This window comes from Sorghum bicolor, chromosome 2, assembly GCF_000003195.3.
Source record: "Sorghum bicolor cultivar BTx623 chromosome 2, Sorghum_bicolor_NCBIv3, whole genome shotgun sequence".
NCBI lineage: Eukaryota > Viridiplantae > Streptophyta > Magnoliopsida > Poales > Poaceae > Sorghum > Sorghum bicolor.
Window position 1 is genome coordinate 9,242,136 of NC_012871.2, and position 26,605 is coordinate 9,268,740.

At 43.5% G+C, this 26,605-nt stretch overlaps 3 protein-coding genes across 3 annotated transcripts; 2 read left to right on the plus strand and 1 right to left on the minus strand.

Moving 5' to 3' along the window:
• On the plus strand, positions 1,198-4,549 carry LOC8081789 (protein FAR1-RELATED SEQUENCE 5). Its single transcript, XM_002459547.2, has 3 exons — positions 1,198-3,084; positions 3,266-3,363; positions 4,099-4,549. Exons 1-3 carry the CDS (start codon positions 1,372-1,374, stop codon positions 4,547-4,549), a joined length of 2,262 nt encoding a protein of 753 aa, XP_002459592.2. The 5' UTR covers positions 1,198-1,371.
• LOC8069145 (ricin) lies at positions 6,952-10,030 on the plus strand. The gene is made up of 2 exons (XM_002459548.2): positions 6,952-7,049; positions 7,816-10,030. The coding sequence occupies exon 2, from the start codon at positions 7,816-7,818 to the stop codon at positions 9,685-9,687; it is 1,872 nt and encodes a 623-aa protein (XP_002459593.1). The 5' UTR covers positions 6,952-7,049; the 3' UTR covers positions 9,688-10,030.
• Positions 22,538-26,605, minus strand: LOC8069148 (S-norcoclaurine synthase 1). The gene is made up of 4 exons (XM_002461692.2): positions 26,243-26,605; positions 25,677-25,924; positions 23,964-24,285; positions 22,538-22,934 (listed from the first exon to the last, which is right to left on the minus strand). Exons 1-4 carry the CDS (start codon positions 26,510-26,512, stop codon positions 22,695-22,697), a joined length of 1,080 nt encoding a protein of 359 aa, XP_002461737.1. The 5' UTR covers positions 26,513-26,605; the 3' UTR covers positions 22,538-22,694.

Consider the following 26,605-nt stretch of genomic DNA (forward strand, 5'->3'; position numbering starts at 1 on the left):
AGTGGACAAGGTATGCGTGCGATTGCTATGTCATTTGTAATTCGTAGCGAGGTCTTGGATCTTAGTTACAATGGAAGCAGTGAATCGACTCAATTTGAACTTCCCGTTGCTGCAGTGCTCGAGAGGTACGCCAGGGAGGGGAGAAGCCCGTGACTGAACCCGGCTGCAGCAGAGAGCTTCCAGCTTCACCACTCTCATTTCAGCTGTCAGAGTAAGCCATCAGTATGCTTTATTTTGTTGTAACAAAACATTTTGGTGGTTTGTTTGTGCTTGTATTTTGAATGTTAGTATGCAATTGTAGTATGGATGCTGTGGAATTCAGATTAAGGTTTTTTATTTAGTTTCTGGGACATAATGAAAATAGGGATTACCCTGTTTTTGAAGAGAAATTGAACTGCAGAGTAAGGCAACCTTAGCTTACTGATCTTGTCATCCACATTTCTAGGTTTCCTCCAAATTGTTTGAACTCAGAGATCATTCCTAAAAGGCCAAAATGAAATGTTTAGTTGTCCACTAGATCGATTTCTATTTAATTGTCTGGCTGAGTATTTCTTAGACAACTGTAGTTTCATTTATATTATTTATTTCATTTTTTTGTGAAAAATTATTTCACGATTGACAAATATGATTCCTTTTGTTTAAAGCATGTTTTTGTTTCAATGACACGGCAAAACTTGAGATCATGGACATCTAGTTTTATTTTATTGGTACCTGCCAAATTATACAAAAAGACATACAGCAAGCAGGAAAACTTTCTGGATGTCGTTCTTCTGATTTGGTCCATTGTATACAACTAGGCCCGATGCTTTTGGTCGTCTGGATAACAACATATCTCGTATAACTTAGGAGTGCACATATATGTGTTAGTTGTTGCTTTATTTGCCAATCTGCACACTCAGTTGAATTATTTCTCACAGAATTAGTTTACTGCATTATTTTTATTGAATTATGTGTTACCTAGATATTTCTCGGAGCCCAATCACTTTTCACCTTTCTTACACTACCAATTGATGGATATAGGAGGAAATGCCGGATCTTGAGTCATTGCTAGAGTACAATGAAATTGTTAGGAAGATGTTTGCTAATGAAGAAGAAGGATTTCAGTTCTATAACAACTACGGTTCAGAGAAAGGTTTTAGTGTGAGGAGAAGCTATTGTGAGTGGGACAATGGCCATAATGAGATGACCCTTCGGAAGTTCGTTTGCAGTCGTCAAGGTTTCCGTGAAGAGAAGCAGCTGAAGAGGGCGATTAAGAAGCGGAAGCCGCGGAATATTACCCGTGTTGGGTGTCTTGCTAAATTTGTGATTGCACGAGATCAGATCACAGGGCAGTGGTATGTGAAGGATTTCATCGATGAACATAACCATCCGATGGCGCCAGCAGATCTCACTTATCTATTGCGTTCACATAGAAGAATCAGCGACGAGCTCAAAGCTGAGATTGTGGAGATGGAGAGTTCTGGGGTGCGCAAACACAAGATAATGGATATTTTGGAAATGCGGTATGGTGGGTATGATAAGGTTGGGTGTACAACAAGGGACTTGTATAATTTCTGCCACCGCTATAAGGCGAAGACAATTGCTGCCGGTGACACTCAAACGGTCATTAGCTACTTGACGGAACTTCAGCGCAGAGATCCTGATTTCTTTTTTGAGTACATGGTTGATGGGGAAGGACACCTAAAGGGCCTATTCTGGTGTGACAGTCAATGTCTGCTTGATTATGAAGCTTTTGGTGATGTCGTTGTATTTGATAGCACCTACAAAACTAATCGGTACAACCTACCCCTTGTTCCTTTTGTTGGGGTGAATCACCATCGAAGCACAGTTATTTTTGGGTGTGGAATTATTTCTCATGAGAATATTGAGTCATATGTGTGGATGCTACGTACATTTTCTGAGGCCATGATTCAGAAGCATCCGGTCTCCGTGATCACTGATGGGGACCTTGCTATGCAGAGAGCAATCAGGTTGGTGTGGCCGAATTCATCGCATAGGCTCTGCATATGGCATATTGAGCAGAACATTGTGCGCAATGTTAAAGATGATGTTGTGAAAGATGAATTCAGGAGTTTCCTTTATGACTGTTGGCCCATAGAAGAGACTGAGACAAAATGGTTGCAATTTTTGGATAAGCATAAGGTTACAAATAAGGAGTCATGGTTGTATCAGATGTATGATACGAGGGAAATCTGGTGTGCTTCGTATCATGCTGGTAAGTGCTACTTAGGACTGAGGAGCAACCAAAGGAGTGAGAGCCTAAACTCTAGGATTCATATGCGTCTAGATCGTAAAATGACACTGCTTGACATGGTACGTCATGTGGACCATTGCCTTTCAGGGCTGCGCGCAAATGAGGCAAAGCTGGACACCGATGCATTGCAATCTGAGGTATGCACAGATCCAGATGCTTCAATTATTGAGCTAGAAGCCGTGAAATCGTTCACTCCAACAGTTTTCGCCATGGTGCAGTTCAGCATAAAAGCAGCCAAGAAGTGTTTTTTGATTGAGATTGAGGATGGTGATAATATGAGTGAGTATATTGTCGGCAGGAAGGATAAAGGAGACATGATGTACTTCGTCAAATGTGAATTTTGTGATGAAGGCAATCTGAAGGAAATTTCTTGTTCTTGTCGTAAGTTACAATCGATTGGAACCCCCTGCTCACACATCTTCTTTGTGTTGGGCCATCGACATGAAGACAAGCTTCCAGACTGTTGTGTTTTGAAAAGGTGGACAATGGGCGCAAAGAATGCATTTCCTCCAAATAGGAACAGCACCATGTACGACTATTCCGATAGCCTACAGAGGTACCGTGAGCTACGCAATATCAGTCACGCTGCATCCTTCGCAGCATCTCGCTCATCTGAATCATATGAGCGGTTGAAGCGCGTTCTAGAGGATGAAGCTGCTATGAACTTGCCAAATGGAGGAGATAACGGAAGCAAGAGGTATGGTCCGGTGCTGCCACAAGCCCCGGATGTTGATTCTATAGCGTTCAGTAATGTGTTGGACCCCTTGCATGTGCCTGGAAGAGGGGCTTGTGGCAGATTTTTTTCCAGCTCGGCTCGGCTTGTTAGGAAGGTAATTGAAATTTCAAGGCCCTGCTTTGATGTTACCCACGGCTTTGCGTTGTCCGTTGTCCTATAATATGGCTAAATAATTTTGCTCTAGGACTGTATGCATTCACAAGCATAATCTCTCTGTTTGATTGTTTGTAAGTCATATCTCTTTCATTAATGACCATTTTAATTTGTAATTGAAGGTTCCTGATGACACTGACGATGAAGAATCGTCGGATGCCTCTTTTGACATTCAACCAGTCCAGCGAAATGATGAACGCGAGCGTTATGCTGTTATGCTGTAAGGTGTGGTCATAGTTACATTTGTATTAGTTTGGATAGACAAATAAGCTTATAGCTTCAAATCAGTGGACTTAAAACTTTAACTGGAAGTTATATTGTTAAGCATTGCTACTTTTTGATCTTTATCAGTACTATTACATGTCTCTCGCCCGTCAGCAGACGCATCGCCCGCTCCTTGCCCACGTGTCATCCTCTCGAAGCATCAAGCGATTTAAAAAGGAAGACTATGCTTAGCAAGTCATCATATCTCATTAATAGACAATTAATGCTAGATATTTAAAATTTCACAAGAGAGCTTTTTACATCCTCAGAGATAAAAATTTCAGAAGAGAGCTATTTACATCCTAAGAGAAAAACTATGTTCTAGTCATTCAGGCGATGGGAAGTTTGCTATTTTCCTGTGAACAGATGTTTTTTAGACTAAATACACTTCAACTGGGGAAGGGTCCCATGCTCTCGTGAATCACATAGGTGCTTTTATTTTCCTGGTAAATGATAGTGTATTCAATCACAAATGCTTTCTCCAACTTCCATACTGATAGTGCTTGCATTATGATGTCAAATAATTCTAATGAGTTCAATCAACCAAATAGAGGTTAACACATTCATGCCAATACAATACCGATTGTTGAATCAACCATGCAATGAAGTCAGAAATTGCTTTTTCGACCTGTAGCAGTAACTACAGCCACACTCAATGAACTACACGAATCGTTGTATGTACCTGGATCAGAGAGAGGTTGCTGTTGACGAACTGGGCGACCGTCTTCTTCCTGGCCGCGAGCTTCTGGCAGACCTCGTCGTCCTGGAGCGAGCTGTGGATCTTGGCCCAGATCTGCGAGTCCTCGACCCTACTCTGCAGCCAGATGAAGTACCCCGAGGTGGTACTCCTTGTACGCCCTGCCGGAGACGACCCGCCCGGCCGCACCCTCCTAGCAGCTGGGACGGCCGCCGACGCCGCAAACAGGAGCACAAACGCCTCCTCGCCTGAATGTCACCTCCTCCACCCCCTTCGCCGGATCTATCGCGCACTGCCGCAGCCCTACCTCGCCCTCTCCCTCGCCTCCTCCACCTCAGACGGCCATGTCCGCGAGCGCACCTTGCCGCCGCGCGCCAACTGGAGCACGGACGCCGTCGGGCCCATTCTCGCCTCCAACGCTATGCCGCGGTTCGCAGGGATCTGATGACGGATTGCGTGCCCTGGCCGCCGCAGCGCCAACCTTGCGCCGGCCCTCGCTCTGGCGGCCGGCGCCGTCGGAGCACAGACTTGGTGAGGACGGAGAAGAGAGACGAGAGTGGCTGATGATGTGGTCACGATCTGAGAAATATCTATACTACTTTAGTCGTCCTTATACTAATCATACATTGTTTTTCTATTATACATTTACTATTCTATCCTTCATTATATAAAAAAAATTCAAAAATAGAATTATCTCATCTTTTTTTTAAGGACTGATCCCACCAATTTTAGTAAGCACTCAGTGCATATGGTCCCACCATTTACTATGCACTTAGTGCCTCTTCAATTGGTTCCTCTTGGTTCCTCTACCTTTTTAGCCGTCGGATCGGTGCTTATGAGCCGTCTATTTTTCGACAACCATTGTAAAAATTCTCATTCTATAATTATATTATTTTCTAGAGGCGCTCTTTTCTCCGCTCGTTTTGGCTCGAGAGACTGTACTGTACGGTGCATTGGAAAAAGGAACGTCCGATCACTTTATAGAGGTAAATTTGCCAACAACATTGATCTGTCTTAACTCCCTTTGTATTGTAAGTGTCACATTTATTTTGTCCTGATTATGTATCTTTGATCATTAGTTTTAAAAAATCTATATAATTTTATGTAATAAACTTTATATTATTAGATTTATTATGAGAAATACTATCATAATATATGATTCATATATTATAAAACTATAAGGATTTTTAAAAATAATTAATTAAAGATTGCAACGTTTGGTTTAGGACAAACCAACTAGTACAGTTTTCTAGCATACAGCAATCTGATGTGTCACCATGCGCGTTCAAAAAATTTTGCAAAATGGATACCATAGCATTTTCGTTTGTATTTGACAAATATTATCTAATCATAGACTACTTAGGTTCAAAAGATTTATCTCGCAAATTACAAATAAACTGTGTAGTTAGTTATTATTTTTATTTATATTTAATGCTCTATGCATGCACCGCAAGATTCGATGTAACGGAAAATCTGAATTTTTTTGCAAAACTTTTTAAAAACTAAGGCCTTGTTTACTTTCAAAAAATTTTGCAAAATGGATACTGTAGCATTTTCGTTTGTATTTGACAAATATTGTCTATTCATAGACTAACTAGACTAAAAAATTTCGTCTCGCAGATTACAGATAAACTATACAATTAGTTATTATTTTTAACTATATTTAATGCCCTACGTATGGATTACAAGATTCGATACGATTGAGAATCTGAAAATTTTATGCAAATTTTTTTTTAGAACTCGTGTGCAGGCGTGGGGCACATGGCTAGGCACAGCGACAGGACTGACCTCTGAGGCTCTGATCGATGCCGTGTCACCCTTAGCCTTGTTTCTCAAATAATTTTGTAAAACCTTTTAGATTCTCTATTAATTGAAATCTTTAGATATATGTATGAAGTATTAAATATAAACGTATATAAAAAATAATTACACAGTTTACCTATAATTTACGAGACAAAACTTTTAAACCTAATTAATATATGATTGAACAATATTTATAAAATACAAATAAAAATACTACAATATTCATTTTGAAAAAAATTCAAATTAAACCCTTCCAAAATTTTTTGCAAAATAGAAATAGTACTACAATCATAAACTAACTAGACTCAAAAACATCTGTCTTTTAAATTATTTATTTTTTTATCTATATTTAGTTATATATGCATGGAGAACGAGAAAAATTTTATAAAATATTTTAGAAATTAAACATGGCCCTAGCCTATGATGTGCGTGTGGACGCGCGGGACTGCCCGCACGTACGGTCGTCGTGTTTCTCGCCGAGTCTGTCGCGGGCCGGGGGAATCGTCGTGTTCGTCGACACGTACCTAGACGTACCCATGCTGCCATGCATGTGCCCGCATGGCCCACTCGTCCGTCCGGCGAAAGCACGTGACACACGTTGTTGGTCTGGCCGTCTGCCAGTGCTCGCATCACTCATATCATATTTGTTTTCATATTTTTGGTCGGATTCGGATTCGAATACGGATATCACTCATATCATATTTGTTTTCATATTTTTGGTCGGATTCGGATTCGAATACGGATAATATCAACCATGTCGGATAAGATATGATTGGATGTCGACATCACAAATATACGATTTAAGTATTCGGATACGGATACGGTACCGGATGTTGAATATTCGGACTCGAATATGGACAGATCTAAACCTCTCTAAACAAATTCGGTCTCGAATACGGTCGGAAAATATCCGTACCGTTTTGTAACAAGCCAGTGATGCAATTGCAGCTGGGGCTTCCCCGGCATGGGCCATCGGGTGACGCGGCCTCTAGCAAGCGCCCGTTCGCAGGCTATAAAAAGGGAGGAGATGGCAACGGACGATCCATCCATTCCCCAATCAAAGTATCATCAAAAGACTCTGTATTAGCATAGCCGGCGCTCTGGAGTGTGGATCCTCCTCCTGAGCCTCCAGGCAGCAAGCGGTATTAGTCCTCTAAATTCTTTTCTAGGGCACTAATCCTCTGACTCATCTTTTTCTGTCCAGTGGCTGTGCTCTGCTCCCCTCCAATATTTATAAATTTATTAAATCAAACGTGAATGTATGCTAAAAAGAAGAGAGAGCTAGTACTCCCGTAGTGAAAAGAGCACAATAATTAATAATACTGTTGTCTCATTGAATGTTTATTAAATTTGATTGTCTTTTATTACATTACTACGTAGCAAAGATATTGGATCTCACTGAATCGACTCCGTATCCATGAGGTGCTTCACTGTTTGTTACTTAAACAAACTATACCTTGCACACAACAGTGATGACAAGGTTAATACTCACTACAGTTAAAAAATATATAATTAAGCCCTTATGGCCATCTTTGTTGGTATCAGAAATATGTACATGAGCACCTCAACACTTCCTCAAGGTATTATCTTTGTTATGACTTATGACCACTCTTCATATTTTACCCTTCTTGTTCGCATTGCTTTTTAGTGAGCTACTCCTTTTAGCATTGCCGTGCTTCAGTGAGAAAATGGAAGGTGACGTGAATAGAAAATCTGCCAAAACATTAATATTGATTCTATCAACTGACCACAACTATATACGTTATTATTTCGAAATCATTTCCACAACAAAAATACCTATATTCTGTGACAGAAGAACTACTGATTTATTTTATTATGTTTATGAGTATAACATAATCCTTGAGACGCAACCATGTACTAAGGTATTTTGATTATAATGTTTGATAGATGATGATGATGATGATGAAAGGAGGGACGCAACCAATCATCATCCTGATGGTGAGCCTGATAGCACCATGGCTCTGTCTCGCTTCTTCGTCATCTCAAGATGTGGGTGCAGCAGCAGCAGCTCTGAAAGCAGAGTACATAATAAAAGTGAACTTCAGCACGGCGTCGGCGACCCCCGACAAGTACAAGAGCTTCATCGCTTCCGTTCGTGCTGGCCTGGTGAGCACAGCCGCCGAGGCGGCCGGCACCAACACCAGCGGCGGGATCCCCGTGCTGGTCAGCGAAGACGACCCGCTCGCGCTGGAAGCGTCTCTAAACATCACTCTGGTGAACAAGGCCGGTCGTTCCGTGAGCTTGAAGATGGACATCTCCGGCGCCTACATCGCCGGCTACGAAGCAGGGAACTTCTCGTGCCTCGTCAAGAGATCAGGCTCAGGCCACACGTTGTCGTCGGTGACCTGTTACCGGAGCTCGTATCCATGGGGAGGTCCTCCGACCGTCGACGTCGCCGTCCCCGAGGTGTCCGCATGGCGGGTGGAGGATCTCGACGAGGCTATCTCGTCGCTGTTCCTGTTCCCGACGGGGAACGCGACGAAGGAGGACCTGAGCCGGGGCCTCGCCGCCTGCGACGTGATGGTCGCGACCGCGGCCACGTTCCCGTACGTGGAGCGGCGGATGAGCGCCGGCATGTGGGACGGCAACGGCGTGTCCAACGACGGGAGCCTGCGCGGGCTTCAGGAGAGCTGGCCGGACCTCTCCGCCGCCGTCCAGGAGTCCTACCAGGGCGCCTTCGCCGCTCCGGTGGCTCTTCAGCGGAGCAACGGCGAGTGGATGCTGGTGGACAACGTGCGTCGTGCCGTGCCCCTCGTCTCCTTCCTTGAGAACGCAGGCTGCAAGAAGAAGATGACGACGACGACGGAGGCGGCGGCGGCGGACCAGCGGCTTCCCTTGCTCATGAGGTCCGTCGTGCAACAGCCGCCGCCGGATGAGGAGGACATGCAGATGCAGCTGGGCAGTTCGCCGGCGGCGGCGGCGGCGACGACGTCGTGCGGCCAGGCCGAGCCGACGGTGCGGCTGGTCGGTCCGGAAGGGAGGTGCGTGGACGTGCCCTACGGCGTCTACTACAACGGCAAGCAGGTGCAGCTATGGAGCTGCAAGTCCAACGGCGACGTGAACCAGCTCTGGACGCTGAAGCGAGACGGCACCATCCGGTCCAACGGCAAGTGCCTGGCGGCCAGCAGGAGCGACACGGCGGGCGCGCGCGTGGTGATCGACGACTGCCCGCCGCGCGTCCCGACGGGGCGCGTCGTCTGGGAGGTGCGCGTGGACGGCACCATCGCGCTCAAGGGGTCGTCGTCGTCCGGCGGCGGCGGGCTGGTGCTGGCCGTGACGTCGTCGACGCTCTTCGCGGGGCTGACGGTGCGACGGGACGACCGCGGGACGGGGCAGTCGTGGACGCCGACCAACGACACCGCGCCGCTGGACGCCGCCATCGTCGGGTTCCGCGACCTCTGCCTGCAGGCGGACACCGCCGGGGCGGTGTCGGTCGCCGCCTGCGGCAACGGCGGCGTGCGGTGGTCGATCTACCCCGACGGCTCCATCCGCCCGCCCGCGTGGCTGCTCCTCCAGTGGCAGTGCCTGGCCGCAGACGGCGCCAGCGGGCGTGTCAGGGTGAAGTACTGCGACTGGGCGGGGTCGGCTTGCGAGCGCTGGGTGTTCCGCAACGACGGCACCATCTTCAACACCGGCACCGGGAGGGTCTTGGAGGTCGTCGGAGCATCAAAGGGTGGTGCTAGCGGCGGGCAGGTCGTCGTGTCGAAGGCCGGCAATGGGAGTCCCACTCCTACCCAGAAGTGGGCGCTCATGCTGTGATCTTGAGCATGCAGCATGTCCATGTGCGTGAGGGCAGTACTGCAACGGCAGTGGATTGCAGGACTAGAGGAGCCAGCGTGTTTTGTGTGTCACGAGTCGCGAGTTGTTGGGTTGTTCTTCTCAGCAGACAGCACGAAGACAGCAAGCAGTAGATAGTTCACCACCAGTACAATAATGCATGCTTGCTTGCTAGTGTAATGCTACTAGCTATAGCTAGGAGTACGTGCTCCAATAAAGTCTATAGCTCTGTGTACCATTTGCCTGCAGCGCGCTGATGCAGTGCTGTACCCCAGTAAAATCTGTTTTGTGTTTACCATGCCGAAAAGTACACTATTCAAATATAGAGCACCAGGGTAATCCGGATTCTTGATTAAAAGAAAAGTATAGTTAGTGTCCATATATTGTTCATTTGTTCTTGAACTTAGGTTTGTTTAGTTCACCCTGAAAACCAAAAAGTTTTCAAGATTCTCCATCACATCGAATCTTGTGGCACATGCATGAAACATTAAATATAGACGAAAATAAAAACTAATTACACAGTTGTAAATCACGAGACGAATCTTTTGATCCTAGTTAGAGCAACCTCAATGTATATGGACCAAGTAGTCCATATACATGGGGCCTACATAAGTAGTCCATAGCTATTATTTTTTACTCACAATGTTCAGCCAACAAAGTAGTCCATAAGGTAGGGTCCACTAGAGATTACAAATTATTCTTTTCAACCATCTTATGTATCATGACACAAGAGAGAGAGCATGGAGAGAGAAAATAACATTTCTTTATTGCTTATGGGTAGTCCATAGTGTTATGGATAGCTTTTGTTATAGACTGCTATATAGACTACCTCCACAATGTTTCAGTTAGCTGATAGAGAGTATTTTATTCCCTATGGACTACTTTCTCTCAACATTATGGTTGCCCTTAGTCCATGATTCGATAATATTTGTCACAAACCAACGAAAATGCTACGAGTAGCGAAAACTTTTCGCTTCTCAAAACTAAACAAAGCCTTAATTGTGTTCTAGTCACATCAATGTAGATTTTGATGGGACGATGGTACGGTCGCTAGTGCAGGTCATGAATCTGGTGCTCGATATAGTTGGTTTTGATGGCCTTGTTTAGTTCACTCCGAAATCTAAAACGTTTTCAAGATTCCCGTCACATCGAATCTTACGGCACATACATAAAGCATTAAATATAGATGAAAATAAAAACTAATTACACAGTTTATCTGTAAATCGTGAAACAAATCTTTTGATCCTAGTTAGTTTATGATTGGATAATATTTGTCAAATAAAAATAAAAGTGCTACAGTAGCGAAATCCGAATTTTTTTAAGGCCTTGTTTAGTTCCGAAAACTTTTCAGTTTTCGGAACTGTAGCACTTTCGTTTTTATTTGACAAATATTATCCAATCATAAAGTAACTAGGCTTAAAAGATTCATCTCGTGATTTACAGGTAAACTGTGCAATTAGTTTTTATTTTTGTCTGTATTTACTGCTCCATATATGTGCCGCAAGATTCGATGTGACGGAGAATCTTAAAAAAATTTTGGTTTTTGGGGTGAACTAAACAAGGCCTAACTAAACAAGACCTTTGTAGTGCCGAGGCCATGTATTTCCGTGTTTTTGCTGCAACTACTTTGTTCTTAGCCTTTGTTATGATCGACTGTGATCGAGTGATCGTACCAAGCATGTTTGGATTTTCCTAGAAGGATGACCAAGAGTTTATTATTGGAGATCCTCAAGCAATAGCGTAATAAGATATTGATTGGATTATATGATAATGATTTCGTGTGAATTATGGTACTGGTTTTACTTTACGTTAAACTAGACGAATTCTCCACGCGTTGCTGCGGGAATTTTTAAAAAATAAATCATTATATACATAGCATTACTATATGATATTCAGTCTATTATATATGTATACATATGAATTTGACTTGTGTGTATTTTATTGTATTAGATCTAGTAAAAAATTGCTAAGCTAATAGAACAAAAACTAATATTTAGTTACATTATAGAGGAATTAATTGGTGATGAAACAAATAATGTATGTACATGACTTGTATGTTAATAGATTAAAGATTTAAAGTATTTCACATGATATAGATGACATGGTCATTTTTTGTAATTAATATGGATGACATGGACTTAGTGGGGAATGATGTGGGCACCTTGTATGAAGAGATAAAATATTTAGTGGGCCACTTAGTGGGAAATGATGTGGATACCTTGCATGAAGAGAGAATTCATCTAGTAGGGTTTAACTTTATAAGAGTTATAGATAGGACAGATGAAAAGATTGAAACCTTGTAATCCAAAATGAAAATTAAAAGTTTTTTTAGTACAAAGCTGTCATTCCCTACAACTTAACCTGGTATTGTTTTAGGTTTAATTTGGGATGTTCATGTTGGATGGATAATCTAATAAGGTCTTGTTTAGATGCGAAAAGATTTTGGATTTCGCTACTGTAGCACTTTCGTTTGTTTGTGGCAAATATTGTCCAATTATGGACTAACTAGGATCAAAAGATTCGTCTCACGATTTACAGTTAAACTGTGCAATTAGTTTTTATTTTCGTCTATATTTAATGCTTCATGCACGCGCGAAAAAATTCAATGTAACTGGAAATCTTTAAAATAGAGTAAAATACAAACCCGGTCCTTAAACTTTTTATGAGGTGTCACCCCGGTCCATAAACTTTCAAAGTATGTCATTCCCGTGCTTAAACTCTATTTGGGTCTCAAATCAGCTCGCTACGGGTTTTGTCCATACCAGAGGCTGTGGCGGCGGCAGCGCGGTGGCGGGAGGCAGCGCCGAGGATGGAGGCGGAGGGGCCGAGGAGGCGCGGGAGCGGGAGGCGGAGCGCGGCGGAGGAACGGCGCGATGGCTCCAGGGGCGCGCGCATGACCGCGCAGGACGCGGCGGAGGCGGCCGTGGGCGCGGTCGGGTGCAGCTACGACCTCATAGGGGATCTCCGCCTAGGCCGCGCAAAGGCCGGTGGCCGGCTCGTGGACCTCGACGCCGCCGGGACCGGGACATCCCCGCGGGACCTGGCGTTCCCCGGCAGCGCCGTCATGGCGGGCGCGCTGGCCGGTGTCGTCGCCGACAAGGGCGAGCGCGCGCGGTTCTGCTCCGACGTGCCCCCCTTCGCGCAGATGGCGGAGCAGGTGAACCGGTCACTGTTGCTGGCAGGCAGCAAGATCCCCTCGGGCGCCTTCAACGCCATGTTCGACTACCGCGGGCGCTGGCATCGCGACGCCGCCGCCACGCAGGCTGGCGTGGAGGAGGAGACCTGCTGGTACGTGTGCGACGTGAGGAATACGAAAGGTGAAGGATTAGAAGTGAATCGACGATTCAAGGTAGGGGCCTAATTGCATTACGGCGATGGGCTTTGGTTGCTAATGGATCCTTAACGAGCTGATTTGAGACCCAAATAGAGTTTAAGCACGAGAATGACATACTTTGAAAGTTTATGGACTGAGGTGACACCCCATAAAAAGTTTAAGAACCTGGTTTGTATTTTACTCTTTAAAATATTTTGGTTTTTGGGTGAACTAAACAAGGCCTAATTCTAGCGCCTAATCGGTGAATATGTATTTTGCCACACTGGCAAGGCCATATATATTGATTTGCGAAGTTACGGTTATGAGAATTTAAATTATAGATAGTGATTGCAGAATATGGATTTTGGATTAAAAATCATGTATATTTGGAATACTATATTATAGCCAAAGATTATATATGTGGTTAAAACGTTTCACACCTGTTATCTCCAAACAATAGTAGGATATGTGGACAAGTGGATTCACATAATCTTGTGATTGGATTATGGGAATCAGAAGCGGAGCCCAAACTTTTGATTCGAGGGAGGTGGGGTGGGGTGGGGCGCAATATAACGACATCTTGTAAATATGATAAATATATACATGAAGTATATGTCTCAATACTTTTCAATATTTTTTATATTATTTAGTACTAGGAAATATGCCCATGCGTTGCAACGGGAGAAAAATATTAAATGGCCATAGAAAGTGATGACATAATGTTACATATCTATTTACATTTATTCTTTTTATAAAATTTAAAGTCTACTATTTTATTAATAACCATGACATCTATGGTATTAGATAGTTAATATTTACAATAATATGTAGCTTGAAGACATATTTATTTAATAATAAAAATAGAAATTAGTCAAATCTTATCTTACTCTAATATTATCTACAATAATATATAGCTTGAAGACATATTTATTTAATAATAAAAATAGAAATCAGTCAAACCTTATCTTAGTCTAATATTATCTCTAAATATAGCTTAGTATTATATTAAAACATGAGAAGTTTGTTGTTAACTTTTTTTTATTTAGATTAGATTTCTATGAAATATGATATATCAGTTAAATGTATGTAGATTATGAATACATGCGCTTATGAAGTGTTCATATGACATAACAACACATCGTGCAAAGGTAGTGTAAGCATCCTCAAGCATAAATTTAGGTAAATTAGTAAATTAGTGAGATATGCAGAAATGGTGCTAAAACTTTTACCACAAAGCAAGCATCACATTAAATAGGCTACCATAAAATTTTCAAAATAATTGGAGCAAGATAACTATAATTTCAATTTTACACTAAAAACATAGGCAAGCATCTTCAGAAAAAATATATTAAAATTTTTGATATTTTTTGTTTACTGCATTGATCTACATATGTGGAGCTGAACAAAATTTGTTTTGTAATTTTTAGTTTTTCTATGAATTACTACGCATTTATCAATTTCAGTCGATCAATTTCTCTCACAACTAAAAAGACTAAAGAGTGGACACTTTTTGGTGCAACAATTGTTTTGGTTCATCCATCTGCCATCCCATGCGATCCCACCTCCCATGTTGTGCAATAGGCGAGCGAGAAAAGGAAAGAAAATAATTTGTCCGCCCGTCGCTCCATCCACGCATGCGACCAGCGCGAGACGCCGCCATCGCCGCAAGACCGAGAAAGGAAGAAATTACCATGAGAAAGGAAGAAAGGTATTGCCTCCTATCGTACTTGCGCTACACCTCGTTGGAGAAGGTGCTGATTTTCTGCGTCGCGGAGTCAGGTGACGACGACGCGTTCACCTCCCTCATCCCTGGCAACCTCTTCCTGCACAATGAGGACGGCCGCTACCTCCTCAGCGTCATCGCCGCTGTCGGCCATCCTCGGGTGCCTAGAGAGGACGCGGGCAGAGCGGAGGACGCGAGCGAGCATGAGATCCGCTCCGCCCGAGCCGGAGTCGCGGCCGCCATCTCCTGCTCGGCCTCACCATCACCATCGCTGCCCTGCTCGCACTCGCCTCCGCCCAATGACGGAGCCACCCTAGCGGCGGGGTGGGGCGGCCGCCCCAGCTACCAACGGCATCGTCCAAGAACCCCAAACCCCCTCTAATTCCTTAGCTTCGGCTACCGGGCTACCGAGGAGAGGCCGCTCCGCCGCAAGAAGACCACTGGCGTCGAGCGAGAGCGAGCCGCAAGCACTGAGTATCGAAGAAGACGAGGCTCACTCCGCCGCCCGCTGCAAGGAACCAGCCACGCGCTCGCCGCCACCCTCGCCGGCCGCTGCTAGGCGCTAGCGCGGCACACTGCTCATCCGCTCACTGCCATCGCTAGGAACGATGGAGGGAGGAGAAGCGGAACTTGGCAGGGGCAGCAGCTTTGCCAGTTATTTAATTTATTTTGCAAATTTGAGGCAACATATTATGTTGTTCGTCCGCCTTTTTGACAATAACTTTTGCGATTCTAGTTTTTTGGCTATATTTTTTACAATCGCAGTCGATGAATACTGTGCGATTTGTGCCATAAGCTTTTTCGTTTATCTTCGTGTTAGAACTCGCCCAGCTATAATTTTTTTCTGGCTCCGTCATTGCCTCCGCCTCTGAATCTGACCACAATGTGCGTTGCTCACGACCCGACCACGCGGACATTTGACACTGCATATTCAAGCCCCTGCGATATGCCGGCTGACTTGCTAAGAACTGAAATTAGAGCGAGCGAGGGAGAAAACACGCTGCTGTGTCGGCGGTCAGCACAGCATGTGCTGTGGGTGCAGTGTGCTAGCTACGTCGCAGAGAATTTTTGCCCCCTAATTTGTTCTCTTGGACCAGTGGCCTAGATTAGATAATCCCTTTCTGGTGTGATATCCATTATCCCGGTGCTGCTTGCCCGCTTTCACACGCGTTCAGACTTCAGATACGCAAAATGATATTCAGCTAGATCACCATTTCAAATGTGCAGATTAGGCAAATAGTAATGCCAATATGCCAGGATTAGCAGCTGCTCTGCTTGGAAGCGCAAGGAAAGCCTTGTGGTGCTGCTCTGAAAAATCTGAATCCTGTCCAACAAAGGCATCAGGCATTGCGCATCTGTCTTCTTCTCCGTGAGCTCAGCTACAATGAGGTGCAGTTGCCTGCTTCTTACCTTGCAGGTTAGTAATCCAGACATGAAGTATAGACGGATGGGAATAATTGGTGTTTTAAGGATAGTTTCTACTACTGCTTCCACTAACATCAATGCTGCTGTGAACTGTTCATCATCTCAGGTTTGTTTTAAGCACAATGTAATTTTAAGAGGAATTTGGTGTTTAGTTGTTCGGATTGGAATGCATGCCGCAGCTTATGACATAAAGCTTGCCATTCTATTTTTATAAAATTTGGTTCCATACTATGTGACTTTTTTGTTCATCAGGGTATTTACACTAAAAAGCATATGCAAGCATCTCCAGCAAAAAAAGATAAAATAAAAATTATGATATTTTTTGTTTACTGCATGGATCTACATATGTGGAGCTAAACAAATTTTGTTTTGTAATTTTTAAATTTTTCTATAAATCACTATATATTTATCAATTTTAAGCCGATTGAAATAATAAAAGAAAAGTAAATTAATAGAATAAATATTTTGTATTTAGGCCCCTATAATTTCTTTAATCTCAATGTGCTGTAATATATAAAGGAGATTTTATATTGGGAATTAAAAAAACTTTTATTCTTTTTTCCTCTCTCCAATCGGAAGCCACGATTCCATCATCCAGACGGACGGAAGCCCAGTTAGGCCGAGTCGGCACCGAGACAGAAAAAAATTTGGCAAACTGAAATTTTCTCTCTTTATAGATAGAAGATATTGATATATAAGAGAAAGATTCAGTAGAAAAAACACAATATTATGATTAAAAATAGGTGAAATAATATTTTTTTGTGTTGTTCAATTGATTTTTTTATAGGGTATAATTGACTTGTTTCACTATGTCGATCATCATCTTATAACCTAGCAATATATATTTCCTTCTTTATACTCTTTTTTGGTGTGGTGGTCTATCTTAAAACAGTTTTGACTCAAAAGAACCGTCCCCATTGCCTATTTGCACGCGTCTTGTGGGCTTTGTCACGCAGTGGCGGGAACGGTTGCAAGGGGCTCGCTCTTTCCCTCCAAAACTGCGGCCGAGACGTTCCAATTTCTGAAACTACCCTCATTCCCGATCCCCGATCTCCATCGACCGGAGACGAAAGGGAGAAGACAGGCAGCCCAGGCGGCGCCGGTTGAGAAGAAGATGGATCGGCGCAGCGGGAGCAAGCGCAAGAAGGCACGGACTGCCGCTGGCTCTGGCTCCAGCGGCGGCGACCGCATCACCGCGCTGCCGCTCGAGCTCCGCGCGCAGATCGCCTCCCTCCTCTCGTTCGACGAGGCCGTGCGGCTGACGGTGCTGTCCCGGGCGTGGCGCCACATCCACCTCTACACGCCCGTCGTCGAGATCTACCTCAACGCATTCCTCTCCTTCCGGGACATCTACTTCGACGAGGCGCAGTCCGCCCGCGGCCTCCTGGACGAGGACTCGATCCTGGCCGTCCGCGTCGCGCTCGGCCGCCGCGCGCTCGAGGCGTCCTCGTCCAAGGTGGACACCCTCCGGCTCGTCTCCGACATCGACGACCCCCCCATGAGGCGCCACGCCGCCCGCATCATCGCGCTCGCGGACGCGCGCGTGATCCGCTTCGTGTCACCCTTGGTCGACATCGATGCCAAGGCGCGGAACGCATGGACGCTCGACCTACCCCCCGCGGCGCGCGAGCTGGAGGTCGTCACCTGGCGCCACCTCGCACCCGCCATCGCCGGGCCAGGCGCCAACGCCCTGCAGAAGCTCCGCCTCGACTACGCGGTGGTTGCCGAGTGGCCGCGCCTCCCGTCCCTGGTCTCCCTGGGCCTCAAGGACATCACCGTCGAGGCCCCGTTCGCGCCGGGCGCCTGGTGTCCGCTTCTGGAAGAACTGAACTTGTTCAGCTGCGAGATCAGACAAGCCCGTGTGGACATCCGCCTGCCGCGGCTCAGGTTCCTTGACATGGACTCTGTCGATGTCGCACCGCACGGCCGATCCACCGAGGCGCCGTACGGAGTCATCACCATCGACGCACCGGAGCTGATAGAGTTCGAAATTGACTGTGGAGCTGGAGCCACCACAGACTACAAATCATTCTCGCTGCGTGCGCCGAGGCTGCGTCTCTTGGGATGGCGCAACCAGTACGCTGAGCGCATCGTCATCGACGTCGGCAGGCCGGGCAGCGTCAAGTTGGGTGGAATCAGGTTGATGTCGATCTACTCACGCGGGATGATGTATTACAGGGAGCAGATGATGCGAATGCTGCAGGGGCTACTCCCCAACATCCCACCGGAAAACCTTGACGACGTTGCAGAGTGAGGCACAGAGCATATATAGTCCATCGATTTCGATTATTCTCATTTTGTTTTTCTCCCATTGCATTTGAACTGTGTTGGATCCCTCATTTGTGCTGGCTGTTCGATTGACGCAGGCCTTATTTGACGCTGGGAGACTGGTCTGACGATGACGATGACGAACCCAAGCACGAGAATGAGAAGCAGCTCACCTGCAACCTCAGAGGCCTCATCATGTCACATGGTATATGATTCCTAGAATGGAGTCAAGTTTCGACCATACACATCGCTAGCGCTATCATCTTATTATTAGTTTGTTTGGATCAACATTTGTGTCATGATCTGTGATTGAATGAACAAACCTTTACGCGTTCGTCTGTGATGAATGAACGTTATCCTTTGTCTGATGTCTTGAAAAACATTTCAGAAGTTGGAACTGCTGATTTCAGCCTTGTTGAAGACTTTGTTAATTCTGTTAGTCTCGTTTCTTGCCTTGCACTGATTAATCCTTGCTAAAACGCATGCTGTGGACACGTCTTCTGTTTTCAACCTAATAATCATCTTAGCTTAGATAAATATGCAGTTCTTGTGTTTGTCTCTGAAATGTATGGTTAACATCTGTTCATCAGGTTTTTGTTAAGATTAAGCATCTTTTAGAACAAGGGTGACTAGCCCAGTAATTTTAAATGATATAGGTATTAGAAATGTACATATAAATCTAAAACCAGTATGTCTTTTTTTAGTCTTTGTTTTCTATTGTTTGCTTATATTCTATCATAATACTCATGTATAGATTTTATTATCTGTTTCAGTGTGTTAGACTTTAGCTACTAATCGCTTCATATAGTTTATTTGGATGTACTTTTGAGAAATATATGATGCTTTGACAAAAATCCAATCAAGCTATTAAGAATTTGTCCACTCATAGCTCTCAGGATTTTAGTTTATTTGGAGATAAAAATTGATATGTGTGATTCATCATGAATTACATTTATTAGACACTACTGTAACAATATGTTGACAGAAAAATCATTGTGAAAAATTGCTTCTCGAAGACATAGAAAATGTCAAAAACATCATCTATTATTTGTCAGCTGTCAGCTTATATAATATCAATAGGCATCATTTGCTGGATGTGGAATGGATTCTCCATCTTTAGTACTAAACATCATTTGCTAGCTATTGTTGCTTTCAAGGACAAAGAGTGCTTATCACAAGAAGAAAAATCATATGATTTTCCACACAAAAAATGCACCAGCCTCTAAGAAATTATACATGATCATGTCATCTAACTAACTGATCTTTATTGTTGACCAAATCTATTTGTTTCATGGAAGTTTTGTATGCTTGAACAGTTTGGTGATGTTCATTTTGTGCATATTTACTATACAAAATGAAAACAAACAACAGATAAAACACCAGTCGTTAATTTATTCAGCTGAAACCATGGACAGACTGCTCTCCTCTTAGGTTTTGCTGGCTAGTGTTTGTTGTAGCTGCAGTTGTGCTCTTTCCGGTGGATGCTTTGCCACCGAGGTATTTCCGGCGGATGCTTTGCCGCTGAGGTGCGTTGCTTTGCCACCAAGGATGCATCTCCGGCAGGTGGGTCGTTGAGGCTGCTGAGGTGGGGACGGATGCTTGGCCGTCGGTTGGTTGCTTTGCCACTGACGACGCGTCTCCGGCTGGTTGGTCGTCGAGATTGCTGAGGTGGAGACGGATGCTTGGCCGTCGGTTGGTTCGCTTTGCCACTGAGGACGCGTCTCCGACTGGGCTGGTCGTTGAGGTTGCAGAGGTGGGGACGGATGCATGGCCGTCAGTTGCCACTTATCTGTTGCGGCTCCGAACACTGCTGGCTACCTGGGGGTTGGGTTTTCTTCTTGTTTTTGGCTTAGCTGTTGGGGTTGTTAGGTGGAGGTTCCCCCCTCATGTTTCTTGCTTTTGTTTGTGTTCTGGGTTTCAATGGTAATCCTTGGATTACTTGCGAACTCTTTGTATCGGTTACCCGCCGTTTCTTTCGGCTCTTCTTCTTAATGAAAAACACGTGAAGTCGTGATCTCGAAAATTCTATAAAGAAAAACTCAAAGGGAAAGTATGTGATCCACGAGTTTATCAGCAGCCTGTTGAGAAGACCCAGTACTCTCAAGGCACATCTGCATCTTGTCCTTCAAAACCTTTGCTCTTGCCCTGATCTCAACTCCCTCATCTTCTTCTAGCAGCCTTCTGATGGCCTTTCCAACCTCCCCTCGCCAAACAATTTATTTCAGCTTGCAGGCCCTTAATTTATTTCAGCTTACAGGCTGAAAAAAGTTTCAGATTGCAATAATCAAACAATTTACTTTTCCTGATATTATAGACTGTAACAATATGCAATACGCAGGGTAAAACAAACAGGGCCATGATACATCTTGAGTCTAGGAGTCATGGAGAAAAAGTAATCAACTAACACAACTACAATAAGCTTAACCGAGATGACGCTTTTCATTATCTGAGGCGGTCAAAGGCAATCGCCTCCATTGAAATGTCACGGTTAATCCATGAATAACGGAGGCGGTTGCTTTGACCACCTCGGTTAATCAATTAACCGAGGCGGGCTACTTACAACGCCCGTCTCGGTTAATTGATAAAAAAAATCTGGACCCCACTGGTGAGCCTGTTACCAGCCCACCAGCGAGCCCGTTCTTGAGCCCACTAGCTAGATTCGGTGACGCAGGATGCCACTATCACTTCCATGCCGCCCCCTCGCCTCCTTGTCATATCCATTGGCCCTTGCCCCTTGCTCTGGATCCACTCGTTGGTCACCTCCACGCTGGCCTCCTCCTCACCTCCATGCCAGATCCGGGTGTTGCTCGCCGGAGAAGGAGAGGGAGGGAAGAGTGAGGAGATGAAGAGAGGAAGAGAAAGGAAGATGGGGAGAGTTGACTACCTCCATGTGCCGCCCAGCCTCGCAATTGCCCATCCTCATGCCACTTGGCCACGCGTGCCCGCTCCACACGCCTCCTAGCCTTGACCGCCCAGCCCCGTGTCGTCGCACCGCCCAGCCACACCACCTCGACCTCGTACCGCCGTGCCGCCCTGAGAGAGAGAGGCGGGAAGAACCGCGCTGCACCGTAGAGGGAGAGGCGGGAGGAGTTTCTAAGGGAGAGGGAGAGGGAAAGGCGGGTGAGGGATAGGGAGGGCCGGGGTGAGGTGAGGGAGGGGCACGGTGTGGGACGGGGAGGGCGAGGGGAGGGGTGCGATTGGGAGTTGGGGGGCACGGCTGGAGAGTGGCGATGAAATCCTAAAGTCCATTATATATACAATCAGCATGTATGGGCCAAGACGGGCTGCCTGATGGACTATTATTTATAGAGGCATGCCTCGTATCGTAACCGCCTCCAAAAATAGATTTATGGAGACGATTGTTATAAGGTGATCACATCAGAAAATAAACCATTTTTGGAGATGGTTGTCTTAATACGACCGCCTCGGTAAATCGATTTTGTGAGGCGGTTATTTGTTACTGCCACAGTTAATAAAAATGACCACCTCGGTTAGTTCCAAGCATTAATCGAGGCGGTTGAATTGTTTGCCCGCCTCCGAGCCCCTTTTTCAGACGTCTCGGAAAATTTTTTTCTGTAGTAGTGCGGTCAATGACTTTTAAAAGGATTGATATTGTTTATTTTATTTATTAGCCTGGTGTAATGTATAGGAAGTGTTATCAAATGCTATCACGATCAACTTCATCAAACTCGATCATTTTATTCACATGATACCTAAATAGTATCAATTTTTTCTAAGGCGTCATTGAAGTTATATGAACCGATATTGGTACCTCCTCCATTTCAAATTATAAGACTTTTCGACTTTTCTGGATACATAACTTTTACTATGCACTTAAATATACACCATATCTAGATACATAGTAAAAGGAATGATCTAGAAAAGCTAGAACGTCTTATAATTTGAAATAGAGGGAGTAACATTTAATACCATTATTTGGTTCTTCTTAGATGGATTATCAGTTTATGTTACCAACATACAGTGGTGATGTGTTACCACTATCACTTCTAAATGTACCATAATGATAAAAGGTGTATGAGATTGATGTTTCTGTTGTATGCAACAACAATATAAAAGTCTTGATTAACATGAGCCATTAACGCTAGACAGGAAGATGTCCTTTTATAGAATGAAGAAAATATATAGAGATAAACCAATATTTATATTTTCTGTAACACATAGAAGAGTTGCGTATCTTTGTATAGATTTAATTCCTTACAAGCAACCGCTTTGACCCACCTAGTAGAACTCTTCATTCTTTTATGATAACTTTGCATGATCCAATGCGCTCTTGCCTTCCAGTTTGTTTGACATAAAGATTTTTAAATACTCTTCTACTCCCATTGTCTTGTACAGGATCCTCTCTTCTGTAATGGTTGTCATAGGTGCAACTACTCCATCAAGTGATGGAAAATGAAATGCTGATATGGTTAACCGTTCTTGATTGGCATTTATTGTCACCCTGTGTTCAACACTCTTGTACTTTCCATTTGACATAATCTACAGACATCCAATAAACAAAATAAGACGAATGTGATAGCAAGTTGGTTCATCATTTATTATTCAAGAAGTAATCATATATCTAAATAAATATAATGCACTATATTGTAAAATATAATTAGGGCCTATAGCCCAAACCTCTTTCCAAATGTTACATGAGGTTGGAGGAAATTGGAGTCTAGAGATAGAGGTTTAGAAATCTCCCATTTGCGTGGTGGACATGGGAGTAGAATCGGGAATAGGCAAGATGAGTAATAAATGGAGTTTTTTTTTTGCGAATAGTAACAAATGGAGTTGAATGGTGCTACATCCATCAATGTCTCACCCTAGATGGCCACTGACAACAAAGTGATTGACATCCTTATCTTGTTATCCTTCTACCTCACTGCACACTTATGCTCATGCAGCCAACTAAACACTCTTCTTTAGGTCACTACATCCACTCAGCGTGTTTCCACTCAACCAAGGTATATGATGCAGCCATATGGATACAACCGAACACACCCAAAGCTGTTGGTTAACTGGATAATTGAATGGACTTCAAACTTGAGGTGACTATATTGGATTGGACATTCTGTAGCTTTAATTTCACTTGACTAGATTTGTCTCTTAAATCCTCATATATGGATATGCCATGTATCCCATTGATATGGACATGGGTTTCAATCCATTCCCACGCCTTCACATTAGGGTGATCTTTTAGTGATGGAAGCATTTTCTGACGTTCAACACAAGGTTGTAGACAAAACATTACTAGAAAAATAAATTATGAACAAACCGGTAGGCACAACTTAAATGCAGCACACATAAACATTGTTTTTGCAAGATGCATTACCCTGTATATTTAAAGTAAACATGCATTAATGTCTAAAAAAGTGTGAATAGAAGATTATATTTTATTTAAGTTGTAATATATTTATGAAATAGTGGTTAATATTTTTCTACAATTCCATAAGTAATTTAAGAAGAGAATACATCATCTAGTAAGAATATCTTTGACAGACATAATTTTCTAAAAAGATTTCATACCTCAAGAAAGTCACCCACATTCACCAGCAATGCTTTAGGATTTGGTTTCACTGTGATCCATGCATTGTGCCTTTTAATTTGAAGGCCTTCAACTGAATTAATTTCTAAAAGGATAGTTAGAAAAGATGCATCTGAATGTGGTGACAAGCCCAATACCTTTTCAGCCATGGTCATGCATGGAGGGTAGTAATTCATCCTCAAAACTTGAGACACATATTTGTCGTCCATCAGTTTGAGATCAATATTTAATGCTTTAGCAATGAAGTGAACAACAGAACCAATAATTTTCATCAACTCAGAAGAGTAGTCATTAATAGATTTCCTAGCATCACAAAAAATAATAAATGCATATTATTACTACTGAATTCAATGACACACATTCAAGTGCATGGGGATTGTTCAGTTGTGAATGTCGCTCTTATTAAAACTGAGGGTAGGTAGTTTGACTCATCCTATGTTTCAACATGTTTGATCCTATGTATTTTACCATAAAAGGATATGCTATTTTGTCATGAAAACTCACCATGATTTTTTGCTCTAGTAATTCTTTATTATCTTTATTCAACATTATATTTAAACATATTAGACAACACAATGATATTGATGCACAACTTCTATTATGTTTGTTTAGGGCTAGACTTAGGGCGGGCGACCCCTTCAATAAAGCTAACGTGGGGGGAAATACTTGTGGATCAAGCCCTAGTCATAGAGTTCAAGCCCTAGTCATAGAGTTCAATAATGCTCAAAGACCCCATGTTAGGAGATCCTAAAGTTATGTTAGGTTCGCTAGTTATATTTAACTCAGAAGATTAGGAGCTTAATGGGTCATAGTAGGATCGCCAGTTGGCTACAATAAAAAGAGAGAACCACATCATGCTTAAATAGTTGGGCAATGCTAACTTTCTAGGAAAGCCTGTTCGCTGGTCTGAAAAGTCATAGCTGAAATTACTGTTGGCTGATTTAATATCTCAAATAAACTAAGCCAATAATTTTTTAGATTTTTAGATCAATTAATTAATTAATTAAAAAAGAAAAAAAACTCAAATCTATCTTATAATGCGAGGCATGGGTGGGCATGCAGCCCCTTCCTTGTTCTTGCGCATAGCTGCACCCTTTCTTTTGTGCGATGTCGTCACATCTTTCTTTTCTCTTTTTGGTTCCCATGGCTAAAAAAAATGACAACTATCACTCTTACCACATTCTAAGGTTAAATTTATCCACCAATAACATCAGGGTACTAGAAATAAATTTGTGACGGGTTTGTCGTGTATAAAGCTTGATGACATTTTATGCTAAAATTAAAAACTGGTCATATTACATACATAATTGAGAGGATCATCTAATAAGACAAGTAGCTATCATAAAGTTTCATATACGTGCCATATTATATACGTTCCTAAGTAACAAGTGCACCAAAAATTAATTAGTTTATTCTAATTAAATTATATTATATGCAAAGTTACAAGATTCATCATATCTAATAGATCATGCATGCACCAATTAGATCTAGAAAACATCTTTTATATCTAAAACTTTACTTATTTCATCTATTACCTCCTAGAAAGTAAGATGATTCTAATCATCCGATCTAATTAAATGAACCTCACAGTCATTTAAGGGTATCACAACAAAGTCCTAAATAGTTAAATCATGTACAACACTATATGTAAAGAGAAAGGTCTAAACTCAGTCTTGCAGTTTAGACATGCTGACCTGAAAGTACGAGGTTGAGTAGGCCAATATTTCATATCACGGGCCTGAGGCGGTTGGGCTATGATGGAAAACCTGTCACACCAGTCAAGTTTTTGACCTTCCGACACAACAAACGATTGGCCATAGCCTTGAAGGCTTCCTGGAACCTGTGCATAGGCACACTTCACCTCCAAGGGAAGTTGGAAGAAACTCTGAATGTCACTTCTTATATTTGTGATTATCTCGTCTGCTATTCCATGATTTACAAGCTGTGAGAGGCGGAGAAGTTGACATTAGTAGGTTAATATCTCATATCATGCTTGATGAATTCAAGATATTAATAAGGAGCAGAAATTGTTGGATCTCCTGCTAGAGGTGAATAAACCATGATATCAGAAACAAGTTTGACATAGGTAACACTAGTTAATAAGGGGCTTCTTTGGAGCACAAGAATCAGTTTATTTTCGTAAGAAAAACACGGGCATAAAAAATCTTGCATTCCAAAGAGGACCTATATGGGCTCCGTTTCTCGTAAAATTATACAGATAATTAAGAATCATCTTGTCACAAGTAAATTGACTACGTACCTGAAAAAATCCCCAATCCTCACAAGCAAACCTGAGGCGAGCAGCCTCCTCTTCCACAAAACGGGGATTGAAGAGCTTGCCAAGGTCGATCACGGGAACCTCGCTGGATTTCTCAACAAGAACTCCAATGTCCGGCCGGATGTACCTTTCGAGATTCTGGGCTGTCATCTCTTCAGGACATGCCGCGAGGTCTTGCACGTTCCTGACAGGGAGGGATGAAGCCACCCGTGACCATCTGCTTCCGGTGCTGCTCGGAACCTCCGTCTCCATCACAACTTCCAAAACTCGCAAGTAAATACTCTCAGTGGTGTTTAGCTTGCTTATCCATTCGTGGCGTTCCTCGTAGCCGCCACAGAGTATATG

Excerpts from the sequence above, each read along its gene's own strand:
- LOC8081789 (XM_002459547.2), top strand. The coding sequence starts at position 1,372 with ATGGCGCCAGCAGATCTCACTTATCTATTGCGTTCACATAGAAGAATC. Across the intron at positions 3,085-3,265 it reads CGGCTCGGCTTGTTAGGAAG|GTTCCTGATGACACTGACGA; the intron begins GTAATTGAAATT and ends TTGTAATTGAAG. Across the intron at positions 3,364-4,098 it reads GAGCGTTATGCTGTTATGCT|AGAGAGGTTGCTGTTGACGA; the intron begins GTAAGGTGTGGT and ends TACCTGGATCAG.
- LOC8069148 (XM_002461692.2), bottom strand. The coding sequence starts at position 26,512 with ATGGAGACGGAGGTTCCGAGCAGCACCGGAAGCAGATGGTCACGGGTG. Across the intron at positions 25,925-26,242 it reads AGGATTGGGGATTTTTTCAG|CTTGTAAATCATGGAATAGC; the intron begins GTACGTAGTCAA and ends CGCCTCTCACAG. Across the intron at positions 24,286-25,676 it reads ACTCAACCTCGTACTTTCAG|GAAATCTATTAATGACTACT; the intron begins GTCAGCATGTCT and ends TTGTGATGCTAG.
- LOC8069145 (XM_002459548.2), top strand. The coding sequence starts at position 7,816 with ATGATGATGATGATGATGAAAGGAGGGACGCAACCAATCATCATCCTG.